The sequence below is a fragment of the Crotalus tigris genome, unplaced genomic scaffold (genome assembly GCF_016545835.1).
Source record: "Crotalus tigris isolate CLP2741 ecotype Arizona unplaced genomic scaffold, ASM1654583v1 scf7180000017812.1200847, whole genome shotgun sequence".
Classification (NCBI taxonomy): Eukaryota; Metazoa; Chordata; class Lepidosauria; order Squamata; family Viperidae; genus Crotalus; species Crotalus tigris.
The window spans coordinates 1050810-1064616 of record NW_024096651.1 but is presented as its reverse complement, the minus strand read 5'-3'; the positions used below and the strand labels follow the sequence as shown (position 1 = coordinate 1064616).

Here is a 13807-nt window from a genome sequence, read left to right as displayed (position 1 = left end):
ATGAATTATTCAAAACTAATATTCTGAACACTAACCTTATATTTCTCATTATGTAGATGACTTTTCACATGTTGTTCTGCTGATATCTGGTCTCCAAAGAATTCACTGCAGAGTTGGCAGTAATATCCAGTGACTGGGATAAGAAATTCAGAACCTAAAATGCCCCCCCCCCAAGATTCAGTCACAAAAATATATTAAGAAACTAAATTTAACAGGCACAAAGCAACTATTAAAATATCAGCAAACTATACTATGGATCCTCAACCCAATTCTTACTAGAATAATCTGATCTGAAATTTTAAATAAAAAAACAACTTTTGTCCATCATTCCTTATTATAGTATTTCAACCCAGCATACAGATCAAACATAAATTGCTTTTCCACTCCTACTTACTTCTGAAGTAAAGTATTAATATAGAAAAAATTGCTTAAAACTTAGGAAAAATGTAAACAAAGTTGCCAGAATCATGAGATGGGCAACAAATAAATTTGATAAATAAATAATAAATAAGCAACCAAAGTTGTGCACTGCTTAGCATTACAATGGCCTGTGACAGTGTGCTTTGAACAACTAAAGTTAAGACAGACAGCATACCTTTGGCTGGAACGGGTATTTTGTCAATTCGTTTTGTGACTTCCTGCTTTGTTTCAATTTGAGTCTTTGCTGCCCAAGGTCTGTTATATGGATCCAGGGTCTATTTGCACAATGACAAAAACATATAGACTGATACATGAAAAGGGGCTTGGCTTTTGGTCAAAGTGAAGATTAGTCAAAAAGAAATTGATATCAGCAGCATATGTGGAAGAATTGCAATCTCTCACTCCACTATAACTTACTACAGGCATGTCAAACTACCGGCCTACGGGCTGGATGCATCATGCCAAAACTGCGCCCACCCCATTGTCGGCAATGGGGGGAAAGTCGCAATACGTCGCGCGACATCACGAGTTTGACATGCCTGACTTACTACAAATGAAGTATGGAAAGTTAAAACATATCAGTATGTATGTACTCTATCATCTCACAGACTGCAGTCAAATCAAACTGATGCTATGTTTTAAACAGCTGATTATAAATCCCAAAAAACATAGTCAATTTTATTAGCTTCAGCCTTTTCTTCCAGATTTCTTATTAATAATTTTTGATTCCTACATTGAAAAAAAATTTGAACTATAGAATAAATGGCAGCTGAATTTGCTTATGGTTCAGACACCACAGAATATATATAAGTGAATTTATTCCCAAGTGCATCGGTCAAAAAACAAGAGATTTCACATATCACATAAGTTGCCACAAAGCTTCAGTTTCCATAAGAGTTTAGGCTTTAGTGGCATGGTGTATTGATAAATATAGATTGAATAATGACATCCAATACTGGTTGCTATGCAGTCCATTTTAAATAAATATAACAAATTTGGTGACCATGCTAAATAAACAAATGAACTTTTTAAAGGCATACTTAGTTGGCATAGAATTCTTTGCCATTAAAAATGTATTTTATAGCTTACATACATTAATGACAAATTGATGACTGGACACTTACCTGTCTATGTTTCTTATTATGCATATGTGTAAAGAAATCAAACATAGTTCCACAGGTAGTATTGCAATCTTTACACCAATGGTTCCCTGTATCATAGTAGTCATAAATACTGGTCCTTTGCAATGGCTGTGAAGAAGATTCCATAGGCTTAGGACTCTTTCCCCTGAATCTGTCATTATTAGTTTTTGATTCCTACATTAAAAAAAAAATCTATAAGATATATAATAAGACAGTTCCTTAAAATCAGCTTTTAGTAAATATCACACACACACACACACACACACAGTGTCTATGTGCGTGTAAGAGACAAAAAGAGAGACCAGTTGCAGTATAGATCATATACTGGTCAAACCAATGAAAATGTCATTGTTTCAGGGAGCTGAAATTACTGATTCAGATGCTGTTCAGTCAACAGGAAAAAACTTCCATTGAGGCGCAGATATGTTGTCTAAATGATTGGTATATAAGCAATCAGTGAATTAAATATACAAACCACAAGGCATACATTGGAGGCGGGGAGCTGCATGCAATGTATGTGTAGGAATATAATATGCGTAATTCCAACCAAACAAGGAATAGTTGAAAGATTGTATGTTGTACTGTGCACAATCTCAAAACAGATAGAATAATAGATGTGTAACACTTCCCCCTCCATTTGTATTTAGAATTCTGGATGATATTTCAAGTCTTGTACAAAGTATCTATTGTATTAGTTGGACCAGTCCTTCTTTCTCAAATCTAGGAAAGAGGCAATGGCAAAACCATTTCTGAAATCTTACAAATAAATCTGCAGGGAATTATCCAGGCAATCATAAGGAATCAACACTGACTCAAAGGTACAGTGCATGTGTACACACGCACAAACACACACATTCGCATAGACATAGATGGCAAAAAATGCCCTTTCTTTCATACAGGCTATGGCATCAGCACTCAGAATTTACCTTGACTAGATCAGAAGTTTTCTCCTGAATTCTTGCATTTTCTGAAGAGTCTTTACTTTCTGAAGACAGTTTCCGGGATTTCTCAAAAATATTAATCCCCAGGATCTGGGCTACCTTGTCAAGTTCAGACTGTTTCTTCTCTGCAGCATCAGCATTCATCTTCAGCTGAGTTATTTCCTTCACAATGTTATCTTGCAGTCGGTTGACTTCTATTAGCAAGGGGTCTTTGTGTCCATCCTTCTCCCTCCGTTTCTTCCGCAGCAATTCCCCTGAATCAAACGAAGTGGTTGAGTACAAAAGGCAAGAAAATTATGTTCACAAATGCAAAATGATTGTAATCATTAACGTTATTAAATATCATGGCCCACCCAAATACAAGGGGTGCACCACTGAGTGTAAAACAAGCTAATGTTGCCTGGGATGCATATAACAGAAAGGAAGGAAACATAACCCATTTAATCCAGCTGACTAAACAATATCAAACTCTATTTAAAAACATCCCAGGGAAGATGGGGCATGAGAAGAAACAATACCTTGTTGTTTCGAAAGTCTGTTTAACTCAGCTCTGAGATAATGTAGTTTTTTTTGCCGTGCTTCTTGTTCAGCTTTCAACTTCTCAATTTCCTCTATTACCTGGAAAAATGTTGAAGAAAAAAAAAGCCATAAACCACCATCTTCCTTAGCAAAAGGTAAAGCAACATTACAAAAATCAATGTGGTAAATGTCCACTGCACCTTGAATTCAAGTGATTTTAATAATCACTTTGAGTAATCATTTGAATAATTATGCAAATTTAGATTTTATCAGAGACAGCATCTCTTTTGTTACATGTTGCATCTGTGTTTATTTTTCAGTGAAGGATCACATCAAAGTTTTTTAGCATTACCTATGTTCTGCTGGGAAGCACTATGGTCTATAACTAAAATATAAGAAAGTCACAAACAATGCAGGATAAAGTGTCTCTAAACCTATTGAAATTAATGGACTGAAGTATCTGCAATCATGTTTGGAATCAATCAATTCCAACATAATAGAAATATTTTAAGCATTTGTAAATGTGTATTAAATAACCCAAATTTATTATGTTCAAGTTAAGCATTATAATTTTACAATTTTTAAATGGTTTTATTCCCTACTGAATGAAAAACAAGCAACAATATAAGGAAATTTAAAGTACAGAATAGTTTTTCACCATGAACTTAATTCACTTAAAACCCCACCTCCAGGATGTTTGATTTCTTCCTTAGCTAATATTTGGTAATTTTAATGTTAATATTTATCATTTTAATCTTTTACATTGTTATTTTCATCATCTTGTAAGCTGCCCAGTCATTTGATGACAAAATGGGCAGGATATAAATTTAATAAATAAATCAGCATATTTCCAAGATTATGATCTAGTCCAGCAATCCCCAACATTTGCAGCTTGGCAGCCAGGTTGGGGGGGGGGGGGAAGAGGGGAGTAGGGCAGTGTGAACAGTGGACTGGTGCGCACATGCCCACAACTCGATTTGCACAAGTTGAGCAGCATGCGTGTGTGTGCACCGGCTCTGCACTTGCACAGCCCAGTTCCAAATAGGCCACAGCCTGGTAGTGGGCCATGCCCTGGGGATAGGGGACCCCTGATCTAGTCTGTTTGATTCTAAAATATTAATTATCCCTTGAAATCAGGGCCTAAAACATTGTTAGCTCAAAATATTTCAAGGTTGAAATAAAATGAACTTTTTTCACACCACAGCAAAATATTCTATTTTGTCCCTACAATAAAAAAAATTCAAGTTTCTGGTCACAAAAAAATAATCTTTAAATGAACTATTTGTTCACAAAATGGAATATCTTGAATATTTCAAGCTCAAAACAGAACATATTTTTATAAAGTTGGAATAAAACAACTCAGAACATGTTGAGTTTTTTTCTCAGAAAACACAACCAACCTGACTATTCCAATAGAACATTTCAAATGAAGCTATTTTGCTCCAGGTTCAAAACAGTATTTGTTTCTCATATTATGGAAACACATTTATGAGATTTGTTTACCAAACCAAGTTTACGGAGCTTACATATGAAATTCAATATAATTAAAATATTAAATGCAACCTAATCTATTTAATTTAAATCCCAGCATAAATGCCCCTACATTTTACCGAGTAGCACTGCTGGTTATAATTAATCCCCAGAGTTTTTCTGGAAGTCAAAAATTCGTTTGATTCCAGAATACCAGGAGGTTGGGAACCATCTTTATTTCTAGGGCTAAGATATTCCAAATATCAAGTTTGACTAACTTGGTCTCAAGAGCAGGCAGACAGAGAAAACCCATTGGTGGATTCTCCATCTCCTGTGCTGGATAATGTCTATTGTTGCACCCTTTTCCACCATACCTCCTGATAGGTGGAAACCCTTAGCAGGCCTTCCTAGTTGTTTGTGTAGGACTATACTAGAAGAGACCAACATTCTATTCAGAAACCTACTGACAGCTAGTGCAGCTCCCATAGCAGAAATGAAATATAGCAGTATCATGACTAACCATCCAATATGCCTTATACTGTGTTCAGCAGCTTAGGTTTTCAAATGGTCTTAAAATAGCCATAATGTAAGCAAAATTCAAAAAGAAAATTTAGTGAAATTGAAAAATATACACAGGTTCAACATTTGGGCCTTTAAATAATATATATTTAAAATATTTATATAAATATATATATATATATAATAAAAGTACCCACCTTTTGTTTCCTAGAAGCTCGGTTTTTTTCATCAGATATTCTTTCCTTGGAACCTCTTAGTGAAGGTTGAGAGAACTGAGGATGTACTTTTGAATAAGAAGCTACTGTGGGGATTTGCACAAGCACAGAGTCATCTCTTTTGATATCAGGAGTCCCTTTTGCTGTGGAAACTGTCTCAATAACTCTAAGATTGGGTCGTGTTGGATTTGGTGGCACCGTTAGTGTGACAAGCCCATGCATATCTGTAAGCCCAGGATCAGTCTGCTGAGCATACATGGGCCAGCCAGAAGCTGCATAAGCCATGTAGTGTCCATATGCATCATAGCCAGGAGGTGCCATTGTGGGAGGAGGATAGTTTTGTGGTAATTGTGGTGTAGGAAAAGGTGAAAAGCGTGAAAGTCTATACTGGGAAACAGAGGTGGGTATAGGTGACAAATTAGGAAGAGATGGTGGAGCTGATGGAATTAGAGATATCGGAGGAACAGATTGCTCAACTGGGTCAACAGGATGATCTTGTCCTAACATTTTGTTTGTGTTGTGCTCAGATTTTGTAACAGAGGGTATAACTTTAGATAATGGATAAGAAGCAGTAGGTGAGAGTGTGTGCTTCTGGTTTGATTCTGGAGAATAAGTTTCACTGTGACTGCGGTGCCTCTCCCACATTTCTGGCTTGGAAGAATCTACTGAATAATGATCAGGTGAACGAGATGACTTTTTTCCATGAAGACGTTCCTGAGTACGAGCAGCAAGTTTACCTATTTCTGCCACCCCAATGTCAAGACCAATCGTTTTAAGCAAATTATGAATCTTCTCATACTCTGGTCTGGATTCATCTAATGTTTCTGGTTTTACAGATGAAGGAGGTGGAGAACCTACTTTTTGGCTTACAGATTCCTTCCCATCACTCAGTGTTAATTTTTGAGTAGAGGGAGAGCTAATATTACAATCATCATCATCATCATCATCATCACCATAAAGAAATTTCTCTTCATCCTCAAGATCATCAGGAAAACTGTTTCTTCTCTTTTCTTCCGTATTATTAGAGTCTGCCATGACCCCCAAAATGCCCAGAATGCGTGAAAAGCCACTTCCATCCTGGCTGGCTCTTTCATGAGGAAGCAGGAAATCACCAGGCTGGTCAACACATTCTGATGTTGACTCATGAGGCTCTTTCTGTTTTAAAAAATTTTCAGAGTTTTGTTCGGAAGGAAGTATATTTTGATGTAGACCAGGAAATGGTCTCCAGTCACGCTCAGTGCCTTGCGTTTCCTTACTGGTAGACTCTGCAACTGCACTTTTGTTGAATTGTTTGAGGAAATTCTCTACTTCCAATGAAAAAGGAGCAACACTACTACGCTGGGGCAAAGAAGAAGGATTTGAAAGAAGTGGGGGCTCTTTAATAGAGGAAGAACTGCAAGAAAAGACTTCCGGCTAAAAAAGAAAAAAAATTATTTGTTACTGCATTCCATAATGAATGTAACCAATAGTCCATTTCATAAGACAATATCTTCATATAGTGGATTATAGCCAATAGTTTAAAACAGGGTCCCCAACCCCCTGTACGTGGACCAGTACCAAGTCGCAGCATGCCAGCAACCGGTCCACACAAACAAGCAAAGCCTCATCCGTACGATGCAGGCAGCACACAAAATCACACACTCTCCAGTCCATGGAAAAACCTTTCTCCATGGAACCACTCCCTGGTGCCCAAAAGATTGGGGACCTCTGGTTTAAAATCCAAACAAGAAATTGGAAAAAGCTGAAACAGTTTCACCATGTTTCTAAATATTATGTGGTTATTTTTGTCACAGTAAACTATCGATATTGCACAATTATATCTGAGTCTATATTTAAAGTCACAACATTATCTATTTGATAAAGATGCTCAAAGAGTTGCAAAAAATGGTAAGTATCAGATGAATAATGGGAACATGCTCCAATGCAGTCCAATCAATTTTCATTGTTGTGCTGCTGAGAAATAAAACTGATAATACAAGAAAAATAGTGTCATTTTAACTGTCTTGGTAATCATCATCTCTCTCCCATGTAAGACAAGTGAAAGGGTCGAGTTGCCCTCAATAACACTTACACAAAGTCTATTTTAATTGGCTTAGTGATCCTCATGCTTATACCTTCATCCTCAATTATTTGGGATCCCCTAACATAGTGGTGGCGAACCTATGGCATGGGTGCCAGAGGCGGCATTCAGAGCCCTCTCTGTGGGCATGCGCGCTGTTGCCCCAGACCTAGGCCTTCAGCTGGGTTTTATAAAACCTTTTCGCTTTAGGCTTCCAACGCTGTGTGCAAAAAAAAAAAAAAAAAAAAAGGTTCAATCAATCAATTTCAACTTCTCACGGGAAAAAAAATCTTGCATAGTTGGAATTGATTGATTGAACTTTTTAGTCACACCCAGTCTGCCGTTACCACCACAGCCATGCTCAGCCAATGGGCCACACCCAGCCAATGGGCCACACCCACCCAACACCTGACGATGCATAAGTGGGTTTTGGGTTGTAATTTCGGCACTCGGTCTCTAAAAGGTTCGCCATCACTGCCCTAACAATATTTTTTTTTAAAAAAAAAGGAGAAAAGCTCATGTCAAAGGAATAGCAAAGGAGGAATACTAATACTAAATTTGCATTTCAAAATCAAAACCAAAGATACAATTGCAAAAAAGACCTCAATATAGTAATATACCTGCTAAGATAAGATTGGCCCCACTTTGACACTCTTTCACAAGGCTCTGAAGACATGGTTCTGCCAATGGGCCTGGGAACCCCAGAAAGATATGGGGCCCATTAAGTGGCTCATTTGATTGCTGTTGCCAGGGGGAGGGGGTTATTGCTTTTTGTATTGTTTTTGTATTGGGATTTTATCCTTGTAAGCCACTCAGTCACTGAGAATGAATTGGGCAGACATATAAATTTTCATAATCAAATAAAAATAAATATCTACTATTATTTTGTTCTCTAAACATTAAGAGGCAATGTTTAGTTTTTATCATATGTTCATTATTATCAGTAACGTAGATTTCTTTTGGCAGAGTTTTATGTCTGTTTGTAGAATAAACAGACCCTCAGTTTAATAATTAACATTATTTAATTTGGCTTACACAAGTAGTTCTTGACTTACAACCGTTCATTTAATGACTGTTCAAAATTACAACCTTGGAAAAAAAGTGATTTACTACCTGTACTCACACTTGTGCTGTTGGACCATCCCCAGGGTCACATGATCACAATTCAAGTTCTTGGCAAGTGGTCACGTGATTGCCATTTGCAACATTTTTTTGTCAGTTTTGGGCAAAAAACACCCATTGGAGAAGCTGTATTTACTTAATATCTATGTGATTTGCTTAAGACCATATGATTTGTTTAGGAAGTGCTTTGATTTGTTTAACAACTATCATAAAAATTGTCGTAAAATCAGGTCCAACTTGACTTACAACCAGGAGTTACAATGGAAATTCCAGTCCCAATTGTGTCATAAATCAAAGACTACATGATTTCTTTCTCAAATATGCAATCTAAAATTAAGACCAAATTTAATCTTTCTTTCTCTGTTGTACTTTATCAAGGAGCCTGTGGATTCTGCCTAAAAATAAGGATAAATTTAAATATTTTATAATTTTAAAAGACATAAAATTAACCTGAAACCAACACAACAGCAGGTGTTCTTGAACAGGCTATACTGAATATTTATAACAGGGGTGTCAAACTGCCGGCCCACAGACCGGATGCATCATGCCAAAACCGCACCCATCCCATTACCGGCAATGGAAAAAAAATCATGATACATTGCGTCACGTCATGTCACGTCACATTGCAAGTTTGACACCCCTGATCTATAATCTCCTTCATTGTAGAGGATAGAAAATGTTTGTCCCACAATCACAACCCTTGAATTAGAATTTGTTTAGATACTTGTATATTCTAGGTAATGCAGACCAACTGAGAAGGACCAGAAGAAAGGCTGGGAACAGCCCTGATTCTCAGGACATTCTTTATGAAAGTGAATAACTGAACAAGTGAATTCAAGAGGAAATGTCTTCACGCTTCCATAAATTTTATTACAATGGGGAAGAAAAGTTCCAAGAAATTACCACTTGCAATATATCTAATGTAGAGTCATGAAAGTGGATCAGTCTGATCAATCTAGAACAAATCATGACACACTGAGATAGATATTAATTTAAAATGTGTTACATTTATATTATGTTTTTGTTTTTGTTGGCCATATTTTGAGATGGGCAGCCATATACTATGAATGAATGAATGAATGAATGAATGAATGAATGAATGAATGAATGAATGATCATGACAACAAATGACTGTTGGAGGACTCTACCATATAGAAGAACCAGACTGGATCTTTGGAAAAATATCTTTCTAAATCTGTCTTAGCTTCTAGTAATTCGGTCCCTACAAGGTATAACCTTCACTTCTTTAAAACTTATCAGACCATGATGAAAAGGCTACCTTTTAAAGCAGCTTTTTCAACCAAGCCCAGCCTTTTAAGTGCAATCTCTCTGCTAAGCTAATAGAAAGAACATAGCTTTCTTGTTTGCCACTCTATTATATCCATAAATTCATACTCCATTTCTGGATAATTTCAGGATGACAATACAGTTCTGGAAGAAGACCTAAGGAAATAGAAAACTTATACATAAAACATTTAGACCTCAATAGTGGCTGCCTCCCAATAAGTATTTTCTTCCTTTTCTTCACCATGACCTATTTTAGTGTATCCTGTAAGACTAAAGCAAATCAATACAAGATCTTCTTCCCCAATTTTCTCCTTCTCCTTCTTCTTCCTTAGCCTTGACACTCTGATCTGAAGGCCAATATAAATCACTAATCAGTTTACCACTTAAGCCTGATTAACCACAACTTTATGTTACAAACTAACATTTGCGTATATTTGTGTATAGATAATTTGCTCTTTGTATATTTAATAATTTAATTGCAGAGAATCACATGGCAAACCAATCAAAATTCTGGACTGCACATATTAATATGTTTAGTTTTCTATGTTTTATTGTTAAGTCATGTACTTGTTAGTAAATTAATTATATAATATTACATGAATCTATAGATAATATTCATTTTAATTAGAATATAGGACAACAGCCTTCATTTTTCTTTTCATTTTTGCATAATTATTAATTTTTTTGCAGAATATATAATCTGAATCCTAGATTAGTTCAGCCTCTGCAAAGTTGCATATCTGGATATAATACTTAATGTGGCAGAATAAGAAAATATAATATGGGGCATCCTATGAAGGTCTATGATGGAAATTTTATAGTACTACTCCAAAGAAAAGTGGTGTTATTAGCTATCAAACCTCAAATGTACACTTTTCCCAAAAGGTTGGCCACTACTGTAGGTGAACATCATTAGTGCTAGTCACTAGCACTGATGATGTTACCTAGTTTGGGTAATGAAATATCTGCAAGAAAACAAGCAAGCTCAGAGAGCACCAAGGACTCCTCATTTCAACCTGGAGTTATAAATATTCTCTTTTATAGATAGAAAGCCCATCTCTGCATTTTCAGAATATCAACAGAAGAAAGCTCCAACATCCAGTTAGTTAAAAATATCCAAGGATAAAGTGAAAAGGGAAAAATGGGAAGAACAGAAAACAAATCCTTGCCCAAGGAAACATAAATACAGGAAGGCCACTTTCCCTCTCTCCACTATAGAAAATGTACCTTCACAGTAAATCCCGTGCTACATTTCCAACAGTGAAGAAAGGCACCTATAGTGGGACATACCAAAATAATCTTACTGTGCAGGAATATGCAGAATGCAATCAGATAGAGACTGAAAGATACATTTGCCAAAGGAAGCAGAAATTTGAACATTCAGTTTGCAGTGTCTCAAAAATCAGGAAACAGAACTATGTGCATGTCTCTCCTTGGAGAAAATACAGATGAAAATACAGATGAAACTGTTGCATTCATAGTTGAGTGTGCTATTAGCTCCTCAAAAGAGCAATACACTGACACTCCTAAGCCAAAGTCATGTACAGAGACCTATCTGGATATGGTTGCAATAGAAATCTTGCAACTTAACACAGACTCTTAAAATGACACAAAGCAGTAATCCAATGCTGTTGGGAAATAGTTCTTAGTAGATCCTCACACCTTCAAAAAGTCATTCCTCCTCCCGGAAGGCTCCTTCAGGAGGTTTGGGTCAAAAAGATGGTTAATCACAGCTCCTGACTTTGGTGAAAGATGTTAACTGGTTTTTAGAATGAACACTGGATCTGGGCAAAGAACAGAAGTTATTACAGAAAGGTTTTTCTTTGAAGACAAAGTTCTAAGTGTGAGAGTTCCTTGAAGACGATAGCCCTCAAAAATATCACTTCCGAACACAGATATAGCATTCAGAAACTTGACATTTCCAGTGTTGCTGTAGCTAGAATAAAGGACTGCTGAGGGGAAAACAATTGGGGGAAAAACCCTAGCAGTGATTACTCCTTCTATGGTGATTATAGTGGTTAGAAAGGGCTTATCTCACCAAAACAAAGAGGACAGGGAAAAAGTAAAAAGGAAGCAATAGAATCCTTGGCAAAGCTTTGGGGGAAAAAATTATTATTATTTTTTTGCAAGAACCAAAAACTCTGACTCTAAGACCAATCCACTATGCCATCTATTTAGGAAAATAACATAACACACAAATGACGTCTAGAATTTGTTCTAGTCCTGTATACATCTTCAGCCTGGCCCACCAACTTTTTGGAGTGCTCCTCTTGGCATGCCACTTAACAATTACATGAGACTATTAGTCTGGAAAAGGCTGCACAACCTGGTTTACTGCACACCAGCTTATCAATTCCTTATGATAGTTTTACGAATTTCAAAAGTAATCAATTGTACATTTTGAATTATACAAATTAAGTCAACAATACAACCTTCTTTGAAATATATACTTTACATATATATTATTTGATAAATCTATTAATATATATTTCTATCATCATTAAAAAAACTTTTTGTGTTTAGTGAATTGTGTATTTTTAAACATATGTTTGGATAGTATGTGGGGTTAGAGTTCCCACTTTTCATCTTGTAGGAGTTGAGTAAAAATTTAGATGGGTATTTTCCTTCATTCAACTTTTTTGTAAACAAGGAATCTTAAAAGCTTGCATATTTTTTCTGGGAATTTTGTAAGGCTAACAAAGACATTTCCCCAATATCCCTAAGCATATTGAAACTGAACTTGTAGCCATTAAAAAATAATATATTTTTTAAGTTCTAAAATTTAGAAATACTTCTCTAGGATGACCATAATTGCTTAAAGAAAGACTTACAGCCTGCTGATGCCCTAAATTTTAACACAAGTAAAGGGTCCTCATTTAGATCAAATGAAATCAAGTTGATAATTATAAAGGATTCACCCTAAATCAGCAATCTTCAATGGCATTTTAGAGAAATATGCCCATAAACTAACAGTTGAAATTAAGCATAAAGAGATTTTTTTAAAAAAACAAAAAAAATTACAATTGACAGTAACAAAAATGGAGTGGAGTGGTGTCAAACCTGCACAGAATGATCATCCACACGTTTCTTCAAGATGGATTTTTTGGGCATTGCTGGTGCCTCATCAGGTCTATAAAGGTACTGAGGTTCTGAAGATTTCGTTGGATTAGTTGAACCAGTCATTACGTAACTATTGCCAGATAGTTCATGACTCAGATTTCTGCTCAGTTCTTCTTCTTTTCTTTTCCTTCTAGCACTTTCAAGTTCGCGAAAATCTTCATTGAGATATGTTGGACTTGGACTTCTACTAAAACTTCGTTTACGGTACTTTCGTGTTCCTGACAAGAAACCCTGTGGTTCCATGTTCATATCAAGTAATCTGTCATCTCTGTCATATCGAGGTCTTTTTGGCTCCCGCCCTCTATCGTCCAATGCATATAAGGATTTTCTAAGTTCACCTTCCCTATCAGTTTCTCTTGGTTTATCCTCATAGTTCATTCTATAGTCTGATTGATGGAGGAAAACATCCCTATTGTGATAGTCCTCATCATGTCTCCTACTGAAAGGACTAGCCTGATTTTCCTCACGAGAAGGATATCTCTCAAGGCTCCGACGATGTAAAAGGCTTCTGCTAAATATTGGTCCATCAGCCAAATCATCCCTGATTAGAGAGATACACAAATTATAACATCATTCAGTTGATAGTGTCAGTTGAACAGATATATTGAAAAGCAGCCTGCTTGCGCATAATTATTATTTTTCCTTTCAACCGAATGCAGTCAATTCCAAAAGTTATATAACTTTCGCAACAGATTCATTTCCTATCACGAACCAAAATATTTTGTTCTCAATTAAATAACTTCTAAACTAATTTATTAATGAACAGAGGAATGGTAAAACATAAGCATAACCTTCAAATCCAATTCTGTATTCAATTCAGGTTATTTTATTGCTCTCCTCCCATCTATACCTTTTGTTTTCTCTTAATCTGTTCTGGAGTGTCCATCAGCCATTAAAGCAGATTTGTCAAGAGAAGGAGAGAAGGAAAACCATTGGTGGGTGTTATTCCATCCACTAGACATCGCTTACATTTCAAGGTGGGGTTAGGTCTTA

General features: G+C 36.1%; 1 protein-coding gene across 3 annotated transcripts in view; it reads right to left on the bottom strand.

Annotated features, from left to right (window-relative positions):
* LOC120307726 (zinc finger protein 318-like) overlaps window positions 1-13807 on the bottom strand; it is a 30383-nt gene that overhangs the window by 4743 nt on the left and 11833 nt on the right. For all 3 annotated transcript variants that reach the window (XR_005556626.1, XM_039342796.1, XM_039342795.1), the window contains exons 3-9: window positions 12755-13355; window positions 5209-6639; window positions 3022-3121; window positions 2489-2757; window positions 1545-1736; window positions 596-695; window positions 36-154 (exon numbers count right to left, since the gene is read on the bottom strand). Coding sequence is in view for 2 of the 3 variants with exons in the window: in XM_039342796.1 (XP_039198730.1) it covers window positions 36-154; window positions 596-695; window positions 1545-1736; window positions 2489-2757; window positions 3022-3121; window positions 5209-6639; window positions 12755-13355 (2812 nt within the window). In the remaining variant the exon portion in view is untranslated. The remainder of the gene's footprint in view (window positions 1-35; window positions 155-595; window positions 696-1544; window positions 1737-2488; window positions 2758-3021; window positions 3122-5208; window positions 6640-12754; window positions 13356-13807) is intronic.